The sequence below is a fragment of the Palaemon carinicauda genome, chromosome 9, assembly GCF_036898095.1.
Source record: "Palaemon carinicauda isolate YSFRI2023 chromosome 9, ASM3689809v2, whole genome shotgun sequence".
In the NCBI taxonomy this organism is placed as follows: Eukaryota; Metazoa; Arthropoda; class Malacostraca; order Decapoda; family Palaemonidae; genus Palaemon; species Palaemon carinicauda.
In genome coordinates, this window is record NC_090733.1 from 117,129,065 (window position 1) to 117,150,126 (window position 21,062).

Consider the following 21,062-nt stretch of genomic DNA (forward strand, 5'->3'; position numbering starts at 1 on the left):
GAAAAACATTGTTTTATTGCTAAAAAGTACTTTTCGTATATTGGCGCAAGCCCACTCAATCCTCTACGCAACAATTTCTGACCTTGGTACCTATACATTTACTTTTTCTTAAAAATTTCCAGAGAAACCTAATTATTTTAGCATCCATTTACAGTAATTCACCATCTTCTATAATTTCCTGAGGACTGGACCATCAGCGTTCTTATACAGTATTGTATTTCACATGGTAGTTGCTGCAAGTATGTTTCATTACTGTATTTCTCTTTTTGCGTACATATCAGTATTTAGAATTTTCAAGTTACCAAAAAGTGTCAGACAATAACTAAATAGGCAAATAGCATAAAATTTATACAAAAAAATATTCACACATTAATATATCATACTAGCAATGTCTTACTCATGTGTGAGCATTATGTACATGCAGTGTATATTAGATGTTTCATGTGTATTAGAGGGAAAGGGCTCTCCACTGGTTATTACGTACAGTAACACTTAAATATATTCATGTTCATATGTTCTACAGTGACGAAGAAAATTACTGATAAAATATGTTATTTTCCTTAGTAAAATAAATTTTTGAATATACTTACCCGATGATCATATAGCTGCATCCCTGCTGCCCGACAGAAAAAAACTACGGGCGGAATACGCCAGCGATCGCTATACAGGTGGGGGTGTACATCAACAGCGCCATCTGTCAAGTAGGTACTCAAGTACTCGATGTCAACATAGAACCAATTTTCTCCTCTGTCCCACTGGTTCTCTATTGGGGAGGAAGGGTGGGTCCTTTAATTTATGATCATCGGGTAAGTATATTCAAAAATTTATTTTACTAAGGAAAATAACATTTTCCAATATCAAACTTACCCGATGATCATATAGCTGATTCACACCCAGGGGGGTGGGTAGAGACCAGCATTACAAGTTGACATTATGAGCTAAGTATTCCGTATTTCATTTTAGCAGTTATTCAAAATAACAAGCATAAAATAAATAAGTACCTGGTAAGGAAGACGACTTGAACAATTACTCTGCCTTTTTAAGTACGTCTTCCTTACTGAGCCTCGCGATCCTCAAAGGATGCTGAGCGACTCCTAGGAGCTGAAGTATGAAGGGTTGCAACCCATACTAAAGGTCCTCATCAAAACCTCTAATCTAGGCGCTTCTCAAGAAATGATTTTGACCACCCGCCAAATCAAGTAGGATGCGAAAGGCTTCTTAGCCTTCCGGACAACCCAAAATTATTTCAAGAGAAAGATTAAAAAGGTTCTGGAATTAGGGAATTGTAGTGGTGGAGCCCCCACCACTACTGCACTCGTTGCTACGAATGGTCCCAGAGTGTAGCAGTTCTCGTAAAGAGACTGGACATTCTTAAGATAAAAGACGCGAACACTGATTTGCTTTTCCAATAGGTTGCGTCGAATATATTTTGCAGAGATCTATTAGTTTAAAGGCCACAGAAGTTGTGACAGTTCTAACTTCGTGTGTCCTTACCTTCAGCCAAGCTTGGTCTTCCTCATTCAGAAGGGAATGAGCTTCTCGTATTAACAGTCTGATAAAATAGGAAAAGAATTCTCTGACATAGGCAAAGATGGATTCTTAACTGAACACCATAAAGCTTCAGACGGGCCTCGTAAAGGTTTTAAAATAGAACTTAAGAGCTCTTACAGGACATAATACTCTTTCTAGTTCATTTCCAACCATACGATAAGTTGGAATATCGAACGATATTGGTCAAGGCCGAGAAGGCAGCTCGTGTTTGGCTAGAAAACCAAGATGTAGAACATGTAGCCGTTTCGGATGAGAATCCGATGTTCTTGCTGAAGGCATGAATCTCACTGACTCTTTTAGCTGTGGTTAAGCATATCAGGCAAAGAGTCTTAAAGGTGAGATCTTTCAGGGAGGCTGATTGAAGTGGTTCGAACCTGTCTGACGTAAGGAATCTTAGAACCACGTCTAAATTCCAACCAGGTATAACCAAACGACGCTCCTTCGTGGTCTCAAAAGACTTAAGGAGGTCCTGTAGATCTTTATTGTTGGAAAGATCTAAGCCTCTATGACGGAAGACTGATGCCAACATGCTTCTGTAACCCTTGATAGTGGGAGCTGAAAGAGATCACTCTTTCCTCAGATATAAGAGGAAGTCAGCTATTTGAGTTACAGAGGTACTGGTCGAGGATATGGATACTGACTTGCACCAGTTTCGGAAGATTTCCCACTTCGATTGGTAGACTCTAAGGGTGGATGTTCTCCTTGCTCTAGCAATCGCTCTGGTTGCCTCCTTCGAAAAACCTCTAGTTCTCGAGAGTCTTTCGATATTCTGAAGGCAGTCAGACGAAGAGCGTGGAGGCCTTGGAGTACCTTCTTTACGCGTGGCAGACGTAGCAGGTCCACCCTTAGGGGAAGTGTTCTGGGAACGTCTACTAGCCATCGAAGTACCTCGGTAAGTTATTCTCTGGCGGGCCAGAGGGAAGCAACTAGAGTCAACTTTGTCCCTTCGTGAGAGGCGAACTTCTGCAGTACCTTGTTGACAATCTAGAACGGAGGGAATGCATATAGATCTAGATGAGACCAATCTAGTGAAAGGCATCTATAAGAACTACTGCTGGGTCCGGGATAGGTGAGCAAAGTATTGAGAGCCTCTTGGACATCGAGATTGCGAAGAGATCTATGGTTGGCTGGCCCCAGGTGACCCAAAGTCTCTTGCATACATCCTTGTGGAGGGTCCAATGTGTTGGAATTATTGTCCCTTCCTACTGAGACAATCTGCTAAGACATTCAAGTTGCCTTGGATGAAACTCGTTACTAGTGAAAAGTCTAGACCTGTTGAACAGGAGAGGAGGTCACTTGCGAACTCGTACCATGTCAGAGAGTAGGTCCCTCCTTGCTAGGAGATGTACATCAAAGCACGGAGTTGACCGTGTTCACCAACACCACTTTGCCTTGAAGGAGAGACCTGAAGCTTTTCCAGGTCAGACGTACTGCCAGAAGCTTCTTGCAGTTGAAATGCATTGTCCTTTGACTCGAGTTCCATAATCCCGAGCATTCCCTACCGCCTAAGGACGCACCCCAGCCTACGTCCGATGCGTCTGAGAAGAGAATGTGGTTGGGAGTCTGAACAGTCAGGGGAAAACCCTTTCAAAGGTTGATAAAGCCCTTTCATCAAGTCAGACCAGACTATCTTTCCGGAAACCGGGATCGAGACCGCTTCTAGCGTCTTGTCCTTTTCCAGTGAAGAGCTAGATGATACCGAAGAGGACGGAGGTGTAGTCTTCCAAGAGACACCAATTGAACCACGGATGACAGTGTCCTAACCAGACTCATCCACAGCCTGACAGGGCCGTCTTCCTTCTTCAGCATCTTCTGGATGGATAGCATGGCTGGGGGATGATCGTCTTGTTCAACCATGTCCCCATCAGAGGGTTCCTCATCCGAAACTGATGAGGAAACGGCAACGGAGTGGGCAACGTCTGACTCGCTGAATCCGGTCGCACTGGTGGATGCGTGACGGAGCCGGACAAAAGATCATGGTACTGCTGCACAGTCTGTGAACTGTCAACCATGGGGACGCGAGGAAGTACAGCGACAACCCGAAACTGTCTAGAATGTCTGGGTTGTGCAGACAACCCCCTACCGGGTTGCTGAGGTTGCCGCACTGCGTCACAACAAGTCACCTCTGCTGGTTGTTGAACGTCTTCCTAGTGACACACTGAACGTCCACAACCACCTCCGAGAGTTGCTTAACGTCAACGTGCGACTGGCAACCCACACTGGGTCGCACCGGTGGAGGAACCATCTCAACTGGCGGACGTGAGTAGGATACCTCAGCGTCAACAGGGCGTACAACCAACCGGTAGGAAGGTTGTTGGCTAGAAGGTTCTTCTCCGTAAAAAATCCTCTAACAAGGACTAAGCTTGGACTGCATGTCTTGCAACAAAGCCCATTAGGGTCTATGGGAGCAGGTGTGGCAACAGACAGGATTAGCGACTGAAGCGGAACCATTTACCATCCCTGGAAGCATGTTATGCTTTAATTAAAGCCCATAGGAGGCTAAGCAGCTTAAGGCTCCTCTCCAAATGACAGAGTCCTCAAGGGAATATCAGAAGGAGGGAGAACAGCACTTTCTCATCTAAAGGAACCATGTCCGAGAAAAGCTAGGTATCTCAGTGAGGGTTTCACTGGTGCATAAGCAGCAGACCAGAAGGCAACGTTATGTAACTGCTTGACAGTCTGTGAACTGTCAAAAACTGAACTGTCAACCACAACAGGAGCGTGAGGACATACAGCACTGGTGCATAGTAGCAAACCAGAAGGCAACGTCATGTAACTGCTTGACAGTCTGTGAGCTGGCAACAACCAAAGCTGTGTGGGGAAGCCTCAACTCCTGACTGACTAGTCTGCTGCGGGTGAGTGGCGGTAACCACAGTGGGTTGCGGAGGCTGACACACCGTGTCAAAACACGGCAGCTTGTGGTAGCTCACGCACGGCAACGGAGTGCTCCGTGTGTCTGTGGGAGTCAGCATGCGTCTGGCAGGGTCGACTGCGCATGGGTGGAGGAGCTCTCACAACAAGAGTGTGGGAGCAGGCAGCCATGCTGGGCGCACAACCGTGGCAGGCTGTAGGCCAACGGGTGCATCGTCAACCTTCTCCGCAGTCGGAGTGTGGGAGCTGGCAACAACAAAAGCGGAGTGCTGGTGCGTGGGAGGGACTGCCGTGGGTTGCGGAGCATGCCGCATTGCGTCAAAACACGGCAGCTTTACAGCACCTTCCCACTGCTGATGCGGTAGCTCACGCATGTTAACGGAGGGTGCAGCATGAACATGCGTCTGGCAGGGTCGACTGCGCATCGGTGGTGGAGCTCTCACAGGTGGAGTGTGGGAGCAGGCAGCCGCAGTATCTGCTGAGCGCACAACCGTGGCAGGTTGTAGGTTAACAGGTGCAGTGTCAACCTTCTCAGCACGATACTCCTGCATGAAGGAAGCAAGCTGAGACTGCATAGTCTGCAGCATGGACCACTAGGGTCTATAAAAGACGGCAACAAACGGAGCTACTGTCCGTTGTGACTGAGGGTCTAAAACAGCTGGTGCGGCAACAGACGGAGTTACTGCCTGTTGCGGTACCACCTTGCCTCTCTTGGGAGGTGTGCAGTCGTCGGATGACTGCAGCGAGTCCGAACTGACACAGTGGCTACACCTAGGCCGTTGGACTTGCGCGGAAGGGACCGACTTGCACTAAAAAGCTGCAAGATTTGGTCCATGGTTTCTGCGAGAAACCTCTTCCGCAGACGAGGAAGAAATGGGCTCTCTCGTCTTTGTGTGGGTGGGGCGATCACGTCGGCAACGTGTGTAGATACACCCGAAACCACCGAGGGAAACGTCTGTTCGTCGATCAAGGCCTGTGGAACCCATAAGTCCTTCGACATTACTTCTCCCCTGGGCTTGGGAGCTTGTAAGAGGTATCGGACTAGGTGAACAACTGGCACGAACAGACGAACCCTCGAACGCAACACTGTAACACTTTGCGCATATCACTTTATCACTTTTGATTTTCTGTTAGCACTTATTTCACTGAAATCGAAACTTTAACTGATTTCTATCTGAAACACGCAATCCTATCCTTCATTAAAAGGTAGTAATTGCGAAAACAGTTTACAATGCAACAGAAAAACATAATTAAAGATAAAGAATTCAGTGGCTGGAAAAGAGACTAAACACTAGATCAAATAAACTACGTTTAAAATCTCTCACCGCATAAAGCCTGGGAACAAGAATAAAACTCAAGAAACGTTTTACCTTCTTCCCCTACAGCGACTAGGGAGAAGAGTAAAAAACGAGAACAACGTTACCCGCTTGAACGAAACGTTTATTCTCCTCTCTCTCCCTCCGTCTCTATCTCTCTCTCTCTTCTCTCTCGACTTAGAACCTGAGAGAAGAGCCCAATTATATATCGTTAAAACATATTATTTGCTAAAGGAAAAAACTGAAAGGTTTCCCAAATAAAAAGTTCCTTTATTAGAATTTAAACCATTTAAGCTAAGAAAGAATGAACGAAACGCTAGAATCGGTTTACTCTTACTGCAACGTGAAACCGTGAAATACTCTCTCTCTATCGTAACGATAGAGCGCATGTTGAACGTTCTGAACGTCAACAACTGCGGAGACTAAACTAAACGTTAGTTCATCTTTGAAAACAGTACGAGACTTATCAAAGAAATTCTTTCAAAAACATTAAAATTAAAAAAGTATAAATTCTTAAAAGGTAAATACGAAATGACGGGCTCAATGTTAATTAACTTCGGTTCCAAGTAAGGACCGCCTACTATTAGGAAAGGTCGCATATAAACAAACATAAAAATTAATTTTTATAAGTTTATAATAAATGGAAAGTTAATCGAAGAGGCCTATAAAGGCGGAGAGATATAAAATAAATAGATCTATAACTTGTTAAGCAAAATTACCAAAAACCTAAACACACTTCCGTCTAAGGGAAGGGTCGGCCATTTAAAAGTGAATGAGAGTCCATACTCTCTTCGTCACCAACACTTCCGTCTAAGGGAAGGGTCGGCCATAATTAAATCTATCCAAAACGAGTTCAAGTTTTGAAATGAAGATAAAACCCCTGCATAGCGAAAGCTCAAAACTGGAATAGTGTACTTCACCAATTCGTTGTGAAAACAAATCCAGTTAGGGACGGCGTATTTAGTAGGTCTTGCCTGTGGCACGACAGAGGGAAAATTGGTTCTATGTTGACATCGAGTACTTGAGTACCTACTTGACAGATGGCGCTGTTGATGTACACCCCCACCTGTATAGCGATCGCTGGCGTATTCCGCCCGTAGATTTTTTCTGTCGGGCAGTAGGGATGCAGCTATATGATCATCGGGTAAGTTTGATATTGGAAAATCATACTACAGTATTACATACTAAACTGTATTCAACCCATCTCTACAAAAAAAAAAAAAAAAAAGGCCTTTTCGGAAAAAATTGCTTCTACCCTTTTCACTATGGACCAATTATTGTCATCCAAACATGAAAATATGGGGAATTTCATGGCCTAAAATTCAGGAAATCACGTTTTAAAAAAAAAAAAAACCATAAAAATAGTCCCCTTTAAAAGTGACCTATTCACTGATAAAATACATCTAAAAATTATTATGAAAATTCCCTCTATTTTTGTAAATAAAATTCTTTCAAATGCTTTTCATTATAAAAGAAATCGGCCGAGAAACAAAAAAAAGGATATAGATTTTGAACCCCCCAAAATACCTTGTTTTAATAGGGTCAAGTCGCACTCAAGATGAAAAATTTTAAGAAATTCTTTTATGCCTAAAACCTTTTGGTAGAGCTAAGAACTGTGGTCCCCAGAGTTTCACAATCATGTCAGAACAGGAAATTTAATACACCAGGAAATACTAGACAAATTGTCTTCCTTGCCCTTAAACCTGTGATCAATGTGTAAGCACGGATACTTTTTGTATAAGGGAGACTCACAGGTTTGCGTTCTCTAAAACCTGTCACAGAACCTCCCATGCTAAAGTGACCCTTTTACTTTCCTAAACTTATCCAAGAAGGTAGGATATAACCAAGTGCTTCTATTTTTGGAAAAAGAAGGCTTGGTGTGATAAGAAAAAATTTGACTTGGTGTGGTAAGAAAAAATTTGACAGGTGGTACTGGCATTGCCAGCGATTAGTAGGTGTTATCTCCTAGTAGACAAACTTAGCTCAAGAGGTGCTGTAACAGGTTCTAGAGCACAAAAACCCTTTGGGACTCCCTTACACACATCAAATGTGTGCTTGCACTTTGATATACTGGATCCAGAGCAGAGAGGACCTTATTATTTTTTTGCTGTATCCTGTAGAACTAGAATGCCTATTCTAGTCTAAAATGGATAAGTTTTAGGGGATTGCACAGTAGGCGTCCTCCGTAAAATAGGTTTTTCACTTTTCAAAACCCCTTTTGATTAGGTAGAATACCTCTCCTCTTAACAAAATGAAGGAAGACTGAATAAGAATTGACAATAAACTTTGGTATGAGGATTTTTTTTAGTTGTAGTCAGCTTTGCATATGATGTACCCACAAGAGTATATATCTTGATAAGTTTAGTATATGAAATGCTTCTACCTTGAGGAATGTCTAAAATATCATACCTTGGGCGTTTCCAAGACAGTATCCTCAATGTTGTAAACAATAGGCGTGGGTAGTGGGCTCTGAAACATGTCAAAAGTGCTTCAAGACAGTAAATATTTTCTATTACAAGAAAGTACAAAAAAACAGTAATTAATCTACACGAATGACTTGAATTCCACCCCAATAAACTAAAGAAATAAAAAAATGAGAAAACTGCTGAAGATTCATTTATCTGCCTCCAAATTCTACATCAAAGACATAGTCAACCCTTGTTTTCCGCAGGTTCTATCTACACGTATTTGGTCATCTGCAATACAAAGAATCGTATAGCCTATTAAATAAAAATATCACAAGTCGCAGTTTCAAGATAAATATTCTCACGGCTCAACAATTTCAAACCAACCTCGCAGTTTTGCACCCCGCATCCTTTGCGCAATTTCCCTGTCAACCCAGCACAACACTCCATCTCACGCTAACTCAGCCTCAGTCTTGCATCGTCTCTCCTCGCGTGTACATTTTCTGCTTCAGTTCTTTTTGTGCAGAATTACATTTAGGTATAAAAAGGTGTCTTAAAAAAACCTGTCCATACCCAGTGTGTTTATAGTGATTTTAGAAAGAATTTAATACCTGTACGCACATTATACTACCCCACACGCAAAACAGTCAATGGCTCAAAGAGTTGTATCCTGCTTCAGACTTACTGCATACAATTTCATATGAAAACGGTTAGTGGTGTACCAATACTTTTTCTTTTAATTTCTATTTTCTTAGTGTATTCACAATGAAATTCTTTAATGTTACTGTTATATTAACTACTGTATAGTTCTGTTTATAAAATACCATATTTTACAATAGTAATGTAGATATAGGCTATGTGTACGGTGAGTCTGAATGATACAAGTAGACCTGCTGAAAACTGCAAACAATTAGGAGTGTTACCTTAGCTAATTAAGAAGTACTGCAGTGATAGTACAGTACTATACATATATTTCAATAATATACACTACAGTATCAGCGAGTGTTATATAAGATATGAATAACAGTGTATTATTGTCACTAGTGTATGCGTACTGTAATCTTACATATGACGAGTGTGCATGTACTGTACACTTTTTAAAATATGTTCACACTGTAATACAATAATTATGTTGTGATATAAACCAATTAAAAACAATATCAAGTAATACAGTGTGTTACTTAGAGTATTATTTAACCACGCGAAGGCAACTGACAGTGAGTTGTTAGGTTAGAGGTTAACCCACCCTAGGGCAGCAAGTATTCGCGGAGTCTCGCTTTTCATCTCTATCTCTGTTACCTAATCCCCGCGAATAAGGAGGGCTGAATGTATAGGTATACATCTGTTCTTTGCACAAGTAACTTCAAAGATTATGATGTCTAAAGAAAAAGTTCACTTCAAAGAAAAATCAACAATATTTAAACTTAAAACTCTAGATAAGACCACCTCGGATTCCATACATTGGGTTATTTCCAAGGTTGAATCCTTCTTGTTGAAAACATCAGACTTCAGTGTTAAGCTTTGGTAAATATCAAGTAACTAAAGAGTGAAAATCATCGATAATGAACACGAACGTTAAAACTCTCCCCCATTAAAAAAATTGTTGCGTTGAACAATAATTACCTTCACATTATATGAAACAGAACATAAAAAATATTAAAGTGTTTAGTTTAAATGTTTGTCTAGAAATCATTTGACAACAGATAAAAAAAATCTGATGCAGTATTAATTATTAGTTCAAATTGCTTCTATTTACAAAAAAATTACTTTCTGACCTAGTTAAAGTATCATAATACTAAATTTTATTGTAAAAATTCTGTTTTCAACCATTCAAGTTTCCCCAACTTGATATAACCAAAGATTACAAAAAAAAAAAGAGCTAAACAATAAGGCAGGTTTATCAAAAATTTAAAGCCTCCAGCAGACTAATAAAAAGGGCACAACTTTACCAATTCTACAGAAATTCCTGTTTGAACCAAATAGCTTGCATGACATGTACTAAAGTAACTGACTAGACACTTTCTTTGATTAAGAGGTGAACATTGGAACAGGGTAGGGGTTATAAACTGGGGAGCAAAGCAGGAAATTACCAATGGAAAAAAAAAGCATTGCAAATGAGATGGTGAGGACAAAGGGACACTGCAAGGAACCTTTCAAAACTTCAAATTTTCTAATGTGTGCCTTAATAGGTACAAAGTGAGCGTAATGCCATACCAAAACATTTACTGGGAATACAAAGGAAAATGCGTTAGGATTACTTTTGGGAGAAGAATGCATTTCAATATCTATAAAGAATTGAAATAACACAAAATATAGTAACTATGATTTTCCATTTTATTGGAAATGTCAAGAAAGAATTCATACCTTGGGAGCTTCCAAGACAGTACCCTTGTTATTCCAGCTAACAAGCTTTTTTGGCAAGACCTGAAATAGTCTAAAGTGAGCTATGGCTGGAAAGATAGTAATTGAAATGCTATAATCCAAACTCTAAAATATCATTTCTTTGAACATAAGGGCATGCAACATTTCAGTACAAATAACACCTCAACCTTGAGAAAAAGGTCATCAAAAAGTATATACCTCAGGTGTTTCTGAGATGGTGCCTTGGCTGCTCCGACTACTTGGCTTTTGTGGTAAGTGCTGCAACATATCAGAAGTGAGTCAAGGTAATTCATTACAGAAAGTGTATTGCTCATAAAAAAAAATCACAGATTCTAAGTAATTTGTATTTTTCCTAACAGTACTTACCTCGAACTACTTTCTTAGGAGAGTCTGGGAATCTCCTTAATCACTGACCAAGAGTTTTGCGTAGTTCCCCCTCTCTCCACTACCGCTCCGGGGCGGAAGGATACTCGCCCCGGTGCGACCCGGCTCACACGTGGGGTCGTGCTTGTTAGCCAGTAAGCGTATGTTTAAGTCCTCCTCGAACTCCTATAAGATACTAGGGGTAGGATGGGAGGGCCATTACCCGATAGTAGTTCGAGGTAAGTATTGTTAGGAAAAATACAAATTACTTTTTTAGGAGACTTATACTTTAGGAGGAGGGAGTGGCTTACAGATTGGCATATTCGAGACTTGCTGGAGCCCTTGACCTAGATAGGGGACTAGGTCTGGGACTCCCAGGGAGAGGCAGGAGAGTAGGGGAAAGCACGCAAAAGTCTACCTTATGTATAACTCACCTTTTATTCATAATCCAGACTTGCTGTGTTCCAACGTCCCATTCTCTTATGTAAGGATGGGGAATAAAGGATGGGGTCTCGGTAAAGGAATAGAGGGTAGCAAGGAAGGTGGGATAGTAAGGAGGAACTTGTGTCGCTTAGGATTACTTCCCACAGCTATCCGGGGACCCAAACTACTAAACTTGTTGCATGGCTGAAATGACTGGTCCGATGGAGAAGGCATCCAGGGACTTCCTCGTACAGTCCTTGAGGTAACGGATTGTAAAGGTGGACTGCCTAGCCCAAGTGCCCACCCGTAAGATTTGGCCTACCGCCATGTTGGTGCCAAACGCTAAGGACGTGCTAAAGCCCCTAATATCATGGGGTCTCGGGGTCCCATGCACTGTGGAGCCTTCATAGGTCCTCTTTATCACCTGCCTCAGCCAGAAGGATATGGTGTTTTTGGAAACTGCCTTCTTGACCGAGCCTGTGGACACAAACAAACTTTTCACCACCGGTCTGAGTTTGGCCGTCCTACTAAGGTACTTCCTGATGGTCCTTACGGGGCACAAGAGCAGGTCACTAGGGTTGTCCGAGCGCGGAAGAGCCGGAATTCGAGAATTCTTCGAACCTAGGGTCCGCAATTGCAGGGTTCTGGGTCTTTGCTACGAACTCCGGCCAGAACTTAAATGTCATGTCCTTCCACCCTTTCGAGTGGGACACCTCGAAGGACAGACCGTGGAGCTCGCTCACCCGTTTCGCCAAGGCCAGGGCTAGTAAGAAGACGGCTTTGAGGGCGAGATTCTTATCTAATACATCATTGAGAGGCTCATACGGGGGCCGTGAAAGGGCCTTGAGGACTTTGGCGATATCCCACTGGGGAATATCGAGGTGCGGGGGTCACAAGTTTGCTCAAAACTCCTGATGAGCATCGAGATGTGACGCGAGGTCCCCAGATTGATGCCCTTGAGTTGGAACACCTGGCCTAACGCCGCTGGAACTCCTTTGATGGCTAGGATGGAGACCCCTAGGTCATCCCTCTCAAGTGTACCAGGATGTCCGCGATGTTGTGGACCGAAACTTCCAAGGGCCGCAGGTTCTGAGTGGCACACCACTTGACAAAGGTTGCCCATTTTGCTTGGTACACAACACAAGAGGACTTCCGCAGGTACCCTGACATCCTATCCGCTGTTTTGTCCGAGAAACCTTCCTTCCTTAACAACCGCTTGATAACCTCGGGTTTTCGTGTACCTTTTGGAAGTGTGGTTGGCTTAGCAGGTCTTCTCTTGCCGGTAAGGGCCCCGGTGGGAGAGAGGCTAGGTCCTGCAGATCCACGAACCACTCCCTCTCCGGCCACCAGGCCGCTACCAAAGTCATCCCTGTGGATTTTAACTGTCTTAACCTGTTGAGCACCTGTCTGATCATCCCGAAGGGGGGAAATGCGTAGACGTCGAGGTTGTCCCAAGGGTGCTGGAAGGCGTCCTCTAAGGCTGCTGTCGGATCCGGTATCGGGGAGCTTTGCGTTTAGTCTTGTGGCGAACATGTCTATCACTGGGGAGCCCCAATGATGGAGGACTTTCTGTGCTACTTGGGGGTGAAGGGACCACTCTGATCCCACTATTTGGCCTGTCCTGCTTAGCCCGTCCGCCAGGACGTTCCTTTTTCCGGGGATGAATCTGGCCGATAGGAGAATGTCGTTCTTTTCGGCCTATTCTAGGACTTGAGCTCTGAGATCGCACATCTCCCTTGATCTTAACCCTCCTTGTTTCTTGACGTACGCTACTACTGTGGCGTTGTCGCACATGAGGGCTACCGAGTTCCCCCCGTTCCCCCGAAGGAGGCGGGCGAAACTTACCAATGCCCTCTGCACTGCCATGAGCTCCAGAAGATTGATGTGTCGGGTCTTTTTCTCTACTGACCATTTCCCCTCCGCTGTCTCCTCGAGGAGGTGCGCTCCCCACCCTTCCTTCGATGTGTCCGTGAAGAGCAGTATTTCCGGAGGAGGGGAACCAAACGGAATCCCTTTCAATGTATTCCTCCTGTCGGACCACCAGAGGAGAGCTTCCTTGGAGGGAAGGGACATCAGGATTATCTTCTGTGGGGAACTTCCCATTGACCAGAGGTCATTCAGGTTCCACCGAACCGGTCTGAGCTTGAGCCTGCCCTGAGGAACCAACTTTTCCAACGAGACCAGGTGACCTACTAATCTCTGCCAATCCTTGGCTCTCATTGGAGTACCGGCCAGGAACGGGCGGATCACCTGGTCCAGGTCGTCTAGCCTCTTCTGGGACGGGAAGGCTCTCACCAGTTGGGAATCTAACACCATCCCCAGGTACGTCATCTTGGTGGTGGGAACTAGTTGGGATTTTCTGAGATTGATCGTTATCCCGAGCTCTTTGCAGAAATTGACCAGTCGAATACCTTGCTCTTTTAAGACTACCTCTGAGGTTGAAAGCAACAACCAATCAACGAGGTACCTTATCAGCCTGATGCCTTGCTTGTGTGCCCAGGTCAAGACCAGGGTGAAGACTTTCGTGAAGACTTGAGGGGCTGTCGACAGACCAAAGCAGAGGGTCCTGAATTGAAGAGTCTGGGAGCCCCACTTTACCCTGAGAAACTTCCTGCTGGAGGGGTGAACGGGAATCTGGAAGTAGGCATCCTTGAGATTCAGGGATACCATGAAATCCCCTTCTCTCAAGGCAGCCAGCACCGACTTCGGTGTGTCCATCTTGAAGGGGGTCTTCCTGATTAATTTGTTCAATGCCGAGAGGTCGATTACCAGCCTCCAACCTCCCGTCGCCTTCTCCACCAGGAAGACCCTGCTGTAGAAGCCCGGTGCCGGCTCGTGCACGGGTTGTAGGGCTCTTTTCTCCAGCATAGTCTCCACCTCTGCCTGTAGGGCTGTCCTCTTCTCCGAGTCGTTGGGAGCTAACCATACCACTCGGTATTTGAGGATCAACGGGGGCAGCTCTGACAGGAAGGGAATCCTGTATCCCTCCCTGAGAACAGTTACCGTCCATGGGTCCGCCCCGTTGTCCCGCCATGCTTGCCAAAAATGTTTGAGGCATCCCCCCACCAGGGGCGTGGGAATGTGTAGGGGGCCTCTCTCCCTATCCCCTTCTAGGAAGGCAGTTTGACCGGCCTCTCCTTGACCCTGAGAACTTAGGTCTATAGGTGGTTTGAGGTTGAGCACCACTCCTCCTGGAGGGCCGAGGAGACTGGTGCCACGAAGAGGCGGAAGTTTCTTGCCTAGTTAGGGGCGGAGGCGGGTAGGCCCCATCCACCGAAGGTCTCCTCACATGGGGCCGCCTTGGCAACTGCTGCCTGGGCTCGGCTGACCCCTTCAACTTGCTGACTCTCTCCATCGTCTCCGCTACCGTCTGGAGAGGGAACACCGTCTTGGGTCAGACGGGAGAGTTTCTTAGGAACTTTGCCTCTCGCTCGGGGAGCCTGCAGGATAGTCTGTTCAGGACAGTGTCCCTTCTTCTCAGAACACAGTTGGCTGTCTGGGTAAGGGACGGGAAGGTCAGGAACTTCATGGCCTTCCCCCCGGGCGGATCAATTCCTTCAGAAGAACATGATTGTCCGGCACTTAGAGGTCGTGCGAGATTTGAAAGTCTGCCAGCGTACAGGCCAACCAATCCAGCCAAGAGGTCTCGTTCACGATGTCCTGAGCGGTGACCTCCATCAAGGCAGCCTCCGCTTGTGAGAAGACCACCGGAGCATTCAGGCTACGCTCGTCCGAGTTGCCCTGGTTCAGGGTAGCGACCACTTCTTCCAATGTGCGGGGCCCTGCATGATGACCGTCCGGCCCATAGAACATTCTCTGGATCTTGAGAGCAGGTAGGAGTTTGCATGAGCCCTGTGACCTCAAGGAATTCTCCGATCCCGACACGTAAAGGTCTGCGTGCTCCATTCCCATGGCAACATCGGGGGCTAAAGGCAGGGTCAAGGAAGGCTTCTTCTGAACAGGATCCTCCACCATCCTGCCCAGACCTGAGAGCCAAGCTCGTGCAGGTGTTGGTTGATCCTCGTCCAACCTATGGTGCCGTCGGATGAGAGCAAGCACCTTACGGTAGGACGAGACCTCTTCCGCAGAACACTCACCCAAGTCTACTAGGTCATCCACTAACCGTACCTCCGCGTCGGAAGGCTCCTCGAACGCGGAGGGAACCGTTGGCACGGAGGCCTCCCGCCCCTCCTGGTAGGATGATGGAGCGGGTGCCTCCGTCACGGGTCGAGCCGTCGGGGCGGAGGTAACCGCCATGGATCTACCTCCTCCCGGGCTCACCCGGATGGCGCTGGTTGATGATCGTGGCAGCGGTGAATCCCGAAACTTGGCCGGGACCGCTGCGACCAAAGAGCCTGGAATTGCGTTGCTGTGCTTAACCCGCGGGATTTCCCTGCACACGGTAGGAGCTGCCGACTTACTAGGCCAAGGTAACAACGAGTGTGCCAACAACTGCACCCGGTGAGCGGGCGGAGCCGAAGAGACACTGTACAGGGCAACGGGAGCGGCTCCAGCAGCCACCGAGGCAGGCACTGGAGCGGCAACCGACGATGACGTACCACGGTGACATACCGCTTCTTCGGTGATAACCTCCTACGGTAGTCCCTCCTCGAGGACCTCACCCTCTTCCTGGGCGGGCTGTCGAGTGGGATCGACCTCCTCCTCCTAGATCGCTTCCTCTTCCTCCTAGAGTCTCGAACACTGTAGCTATCCGACGAATAGGAGTCGTAGGAGAAATCGTCAACAGAATACGAGGAGGCTGAATCTTCCGACTCTATCACAAGACTCCTGGGGGTCCTGGGTCTGGAACTCGGGGTCACAGGCTCCATGAAGTCTGGCGGAAGCGAGGCCGATGGCTCCGGGGGTGAACAGATGATGGGGCGATCGTCAAGCCAATCTTCGATGTCCTCCTCCAACCTCATGGGGGACCTGAAGGGCATCCTAGGAGCCCTCCAAACGATGGAGTCAGGGTCCAAGGAGCACGTGGGCCACCTTTCTTTGTTCTGGCCACCCCCGTAACATGCTGAACCTGAAAAGCACTTTTCGGGCATGGGGACGGGCGCTGATTCGGGTCCCCCCCCCAACCTGGATCTACACTTACGACGGGTCCTGCGGGCACCAGGCCTTCGTCTATAATACACACTCCCGCCACATTAGCAGACCCCTCACTTGTCTGCACAGACCCCTTGAACACAGAATCCCCCACATCAGACTCATGGGAAACAGCAATGGGCCGCTTTCCCGAAACGGACTTACCTCGTTCCCTACTCTGGGTAAGGGAAGGCGAAGGAAAACCCTTCTCAGACTGGGCCGAGGGCGACGTCAACGGCGAAAAAAGACCTGACTTCTTCGGTGACCTCTTAGAAGCCTTTTTCTTCTTCTTCTTCTTAGCGTATAGGGTCCACTGGAGCTCCGGCCAAGACTCGCACTCAGGGCACTTGGATTCCTAGGAACACCTCTTCCCCCGACATGAGGAGCACAAGGTGTGCGGGTCGACCTCAGGCGACGAGAGCCATGCCCCACAAGACTTACCAGCTTGGGGCCCAGGACAGCGACGCTGAGGATCCATGGTAAAAGCGGACACAAGCACACAAGGGAAAGGTGAGGAACACAACGGGAACACGTGGAACACAAGAGAAAGGAACACAGACAGGAACACGTGGGACAAGGTAAGGAGAACACAAAGGAACACAAGGTGAACGGCTGGGATAAGAGAGAGAGAGAGCAGCGAGATGTAGTCACCGCCGCGACCAGACACTTCCTGGCTAACAAGCACGACCCCACATGTGACCCGGGTCGCACCAGGGCGAGTATCCTTCCGCCCCTGAGAGGTAGTGGAGAGAGGGGGAACTACGCAAAATTCTTGGTCGGTGATTAAGGAGATTCCCAGACTCTCCTAAGAAAGTAGTTCGAGGTAAGTACTCCGTGTTGGAACAAAGGTTCCTTTATTCAACTTTATTTTTGATTAAATTTAATAGACAATGTATCGTGGCTACTTCTATCTAATTGAAAGGAAAATTACTAATTATCTTCTGTTACTGTAATAGGTGAGAACTAACCTAAAAAATAATTTGGTTCTAGGAATTGAACCTTATCTACAATCTATATTCTCATCCAATAGTTTAATTACTGTAATTAAGATAATTATTTGACTGTTCTGTCATTGAGTGAGGCAAAGAGCATAAAATTTGCTCAGAAAAATATGCAGACATTAATATATCATACTAACAATGTCTTACTCATGTGTGAGCAATATGTACACGCAGTGTATATTAGATGTTTCATGTGTATTAGAGGGAAAGGGCTCTCCACTGGGTATTACGTAAAGTAACACTTAAATATATTCATGTTCAAATGTTCTACAGTGACGAGGAAAATTATTAATAAAAGCTCATACTACAGTATTATATACTTAACTGTTTTCAACCTATCTCTACTGAAGAAAAGAAAAAAAAATTGCCCTTTTCTGAAAAAAATTGCATTCCCCTTTTTCACTATGGACCAATTATTGTCATCCAAACACGAAAATATGGGGAATTTCATAGCCTAAAATTCAGGAAAAAAAAAAATAAAATAAAAAAAAAATAAAAATGGTCCCCTTTAAAACTGACCTATACATTGATAAAATAATACATATAAAAATTATTATGAAAATTCCCCCTATTTCTGTATAAAAAATTCTTTCAAATGCTTTTCAAATAAAAGAAATCGGCCAAGAAACAAAAAAGTAAATAGATTTTGAACCCCACAAAATACCTTTAGTACAGCGGCATAGCAGACCAATTGTTCAAATTGGTCTAAAAGCACCAAAATTGGCACACATGTAGATTAATATATTCTAAACATTTTTGGATATGGAGGCATTCAAGATTAGCCCTTAGGAAGATATGGCGGCCATTGTTCAAAATGGCCGCCATTTAACATTAGCGTCATTACATAGACTTCATCATGTGTCGTTAGTTTGGTGCTAGATGGGCCAAAATTCCCTTTTTTTACATCAGAATTAACATCAATAAATGTTTAACAGATATTTAGATGAATCTTCTCAAAAATGGCCCCCAAACTGGCCGCCATTTTGTGGAAAAAGTGGACATTTGATGAAGATTTCAATACTCAATGACATAATACCTCTAATAACCAGTACCTGATTTCAGGAACACACTTTAATTGCTCAAGTTGCTTTTTTATTTCAAATTGCTGGCAAAATTGCTAGTCAAAATAATACACAGAGTACGGGAAGTTTACAGTATGGTCAGATTGTAGTTATATAGTCGACCAAAAGCCCAGTCTCTAGGCACAGTACTTGTGTAATCCTGCAGTACATACATGTAATACAATAACGTAGATTTTGCCACACTATGTTAATTATGATTCCGAAGTTTTCAAATCTGGTCACCAGAATTATGAATGTCTACAGATCATAATGTTGGTTAGCAAGTTTTCTGTCCCAATCTACTGGCATTCGCCTTCACAGAAACATAGACCAGTGCATTGCAGTGAAGCGTTCTTGCACTTGCAGCGGTTTTTGCAGCCTTTCTTGCATCCGCAAGACACCAGCTCATAGCAGGCCTTGGATGCCTCAGGGAGTGTGGTCCAGAGTGGTGTGTAGAGCCCATCATCACTCCGATGCCAGCCCCAGTCTGTTGGTGGAGGGAGCACGGGCGTTGGTACCAATGCCTGGCCCCAGACATGACCACCCTGAAGGGCAGATCTCTTCACATGCTGCTCCAGAGCAGCGTAGGTTGGCGGGATGTTCTGAACAGAGTTCGTCTTTGCAAAGAGCTGCTTTCTCGCCTTGTTGACGTCCTTGCATTTGCTTGTGCGGTCATACAGGAGTATGACAAACCTCTCGATGACATGCATTGTATCCTCTTGGATGCTTGTGGGTGCATTTGCCAGACTCAGCAGGGCATCAGTGAGTTCTGGCAGCGTGTTCCATGTTGCCCAGGCAGATTTCTTCCCATGTCCGACGAAGGCTGACACAGTATCACACCCTGTGATGGCATGAAACATTGGAAGAGCACATGCCTTCTCTGGACCAAGGGAGGAAGCTATTTCATGGGCTGCAATGTAGCGGTAGTTCTTGCCTGTCCCAAAGGCTACCCAGAGTTCGTCTCCAGCTGGTAGTTTCTGGACTACCATCACTGCTAGGACCACGACGTCACTGTCTACTGTTCGAACCTGTATCTGGTGGTAACCATGTTGTGCAGCATGTGCTACATGTAGCATCATGCGGGTGTCTGCCTCTTCTTGGTTGCATGGTGCGAGTGAGTTGACATCCTCTTGCTGTGGAACACAGATCACCTGCTCCCCATCAGTGACGACCAGTTCCTTGCCTTCTTCTTGAAAGGACTCTGCAAGCATGGTGGAGAGGTAGCTGAAGAGCTCCACTTTGTTGCTATCAACTCGCAGGAAACTTTGCCAATTTCCTGGTATGACTGCTGAGTCGACAACACGCCGACGTACTCCCTTTCCACGCTGTTCTCTGGTTGATGCCTTCAGGGAATCTGCTCTGTAGCTGTCCCACACAAGGTCAAGACGTGATACATGTTGGAAACGTTGTACAACGTATGGGATGAACACTTGCTGTGCATATTCCTCGAACGTGTTGGCAGTACCCGGCTTCAACATCTGTACGATTACTGCTCCATCGAGGACAACAGCAGTGACAGTAGGAGCTTCAAACTGAGGCTCAGCATGGCCTTCAAGGCACACCAGCAAGTCACTCTTGCTCCCTAGGTACAGTCTCCCTCCGTTTGGCACAGAGTCCTCCTGACAGCCGCCCGGGAATGATCCACGGAATTGGTAAGTGTCTTCAAACATATATCGACGAACTATCTGTGCAGCACGCGCAAGGTGAACTGCCTCAGTGTCACAGTCTTGCTCGCAGGCTTTGCCTAGCGCTTCACCAATGTCTTCATCAAACGCTAGTAAAACATCTCGGCCTTTGCTGTGGGATCTCAGGCCTGGTATCTGGGCTAACAGGCGCTCTTTCAGCCTTGTGCTATTAACTTTCTGGCACAAAACAACCCCGAGCTGTTCCATTCTTGTTGTGTATAGCTTTACAAGTTCTGCGAGTCTGAAGACTGGGGTGGTGCCCTCTTCTAGGTGGGTTTCCTCGATATACAGGACCAGTTCAGCCAGTACGATTCTTGACATTACACCTTCATGGTCAGTTTTCTGCTCGGCTTCTACAGTGGTCTTTGCACGATAGTAAAGAGCCAACAAACACTTGGAATGGTACTTGGCCTCCAGAGCCACCATATCACCCATGCTGAGCCTGGCTATGAGTTCATTGTCCCCAACTTGCGCTGCACACTTCCGTACGCGTGTGTCCACCTGGAAGGTTGTTACTTCATGTAGGGTCTCTGTGCCAGACTTTCCACAGAAAAAGCAGGAGGTGCCGCTGGTAGTGGCTTCTGAAGAGTGTGTTCTGGCGCGCTTGGCCTGGACATTGTCAGTACTATCAAATGCTGAGCTGCTTGCGATGCGTCTCTTCTCTGCTCTTCGTAGCATTGTGTTATTGTATTTGAGCATACATGTTTTATGCCACTTGGCCTGGTGGGCAACCATTGTCGCCTCAACACCTTGTCCTTCATCTAGTCTCTGTAACTGAACAGTTCTTGGCAGTTCTCCGAGTTCATCAAATTTGACCAAGTTTGCAGCCATTGTCGTGTATCCACTCCCAGGGTCTCGGCGTTTAGACAGTACTGGGCAGACAAGTGACTCTGTTGTCTCCTCTTGACATACA

General features: G+C 45.8%; 1 protein-coding gene across 50 annotated transcripts in view; it reads right to left on the reverse strand.

Annotated features, from left to right (window-relative positions):
• Positions 1-21,062, reverse strand: part of LOC137647080 (calponin homology domain-containing protein DDB_G0272472-like) — a 216,226-nt gene that overhangs the window by 95,274 nt on the left and 99,890 nt on the right. For 44 of the 50 annotated variants that reach the window (XM_068380251.1, XM_068380280.1, XM_068380266.1 and 41 more), the window contains 3 exons: positions 10,724-10,783; positions 10,508-10,567; positions 8,148-8,207 (listed from right to left, as the gene is read on the reverse strand). The exons of 1 other annotated variant lie outside the window; for it this stretch is intronic. In XM_068380251.1, the coding sequence (XP_068236352.1) occupies positions 8,148-8,207; positions 10,508-10,567; positions 10,724-10,783 (180 nt within the window). The remainder of the gene's footprint in view (positions 1-8,147; positions 8,208-10,507; positions 10,568-10,723; positions 10,784-21,062) is intronic. 5 more of the 50 variants (XM_068380299.1, XM_068380287.1, XM_068380294.1 and 2 more) reach the window with 2 other exon arrangements.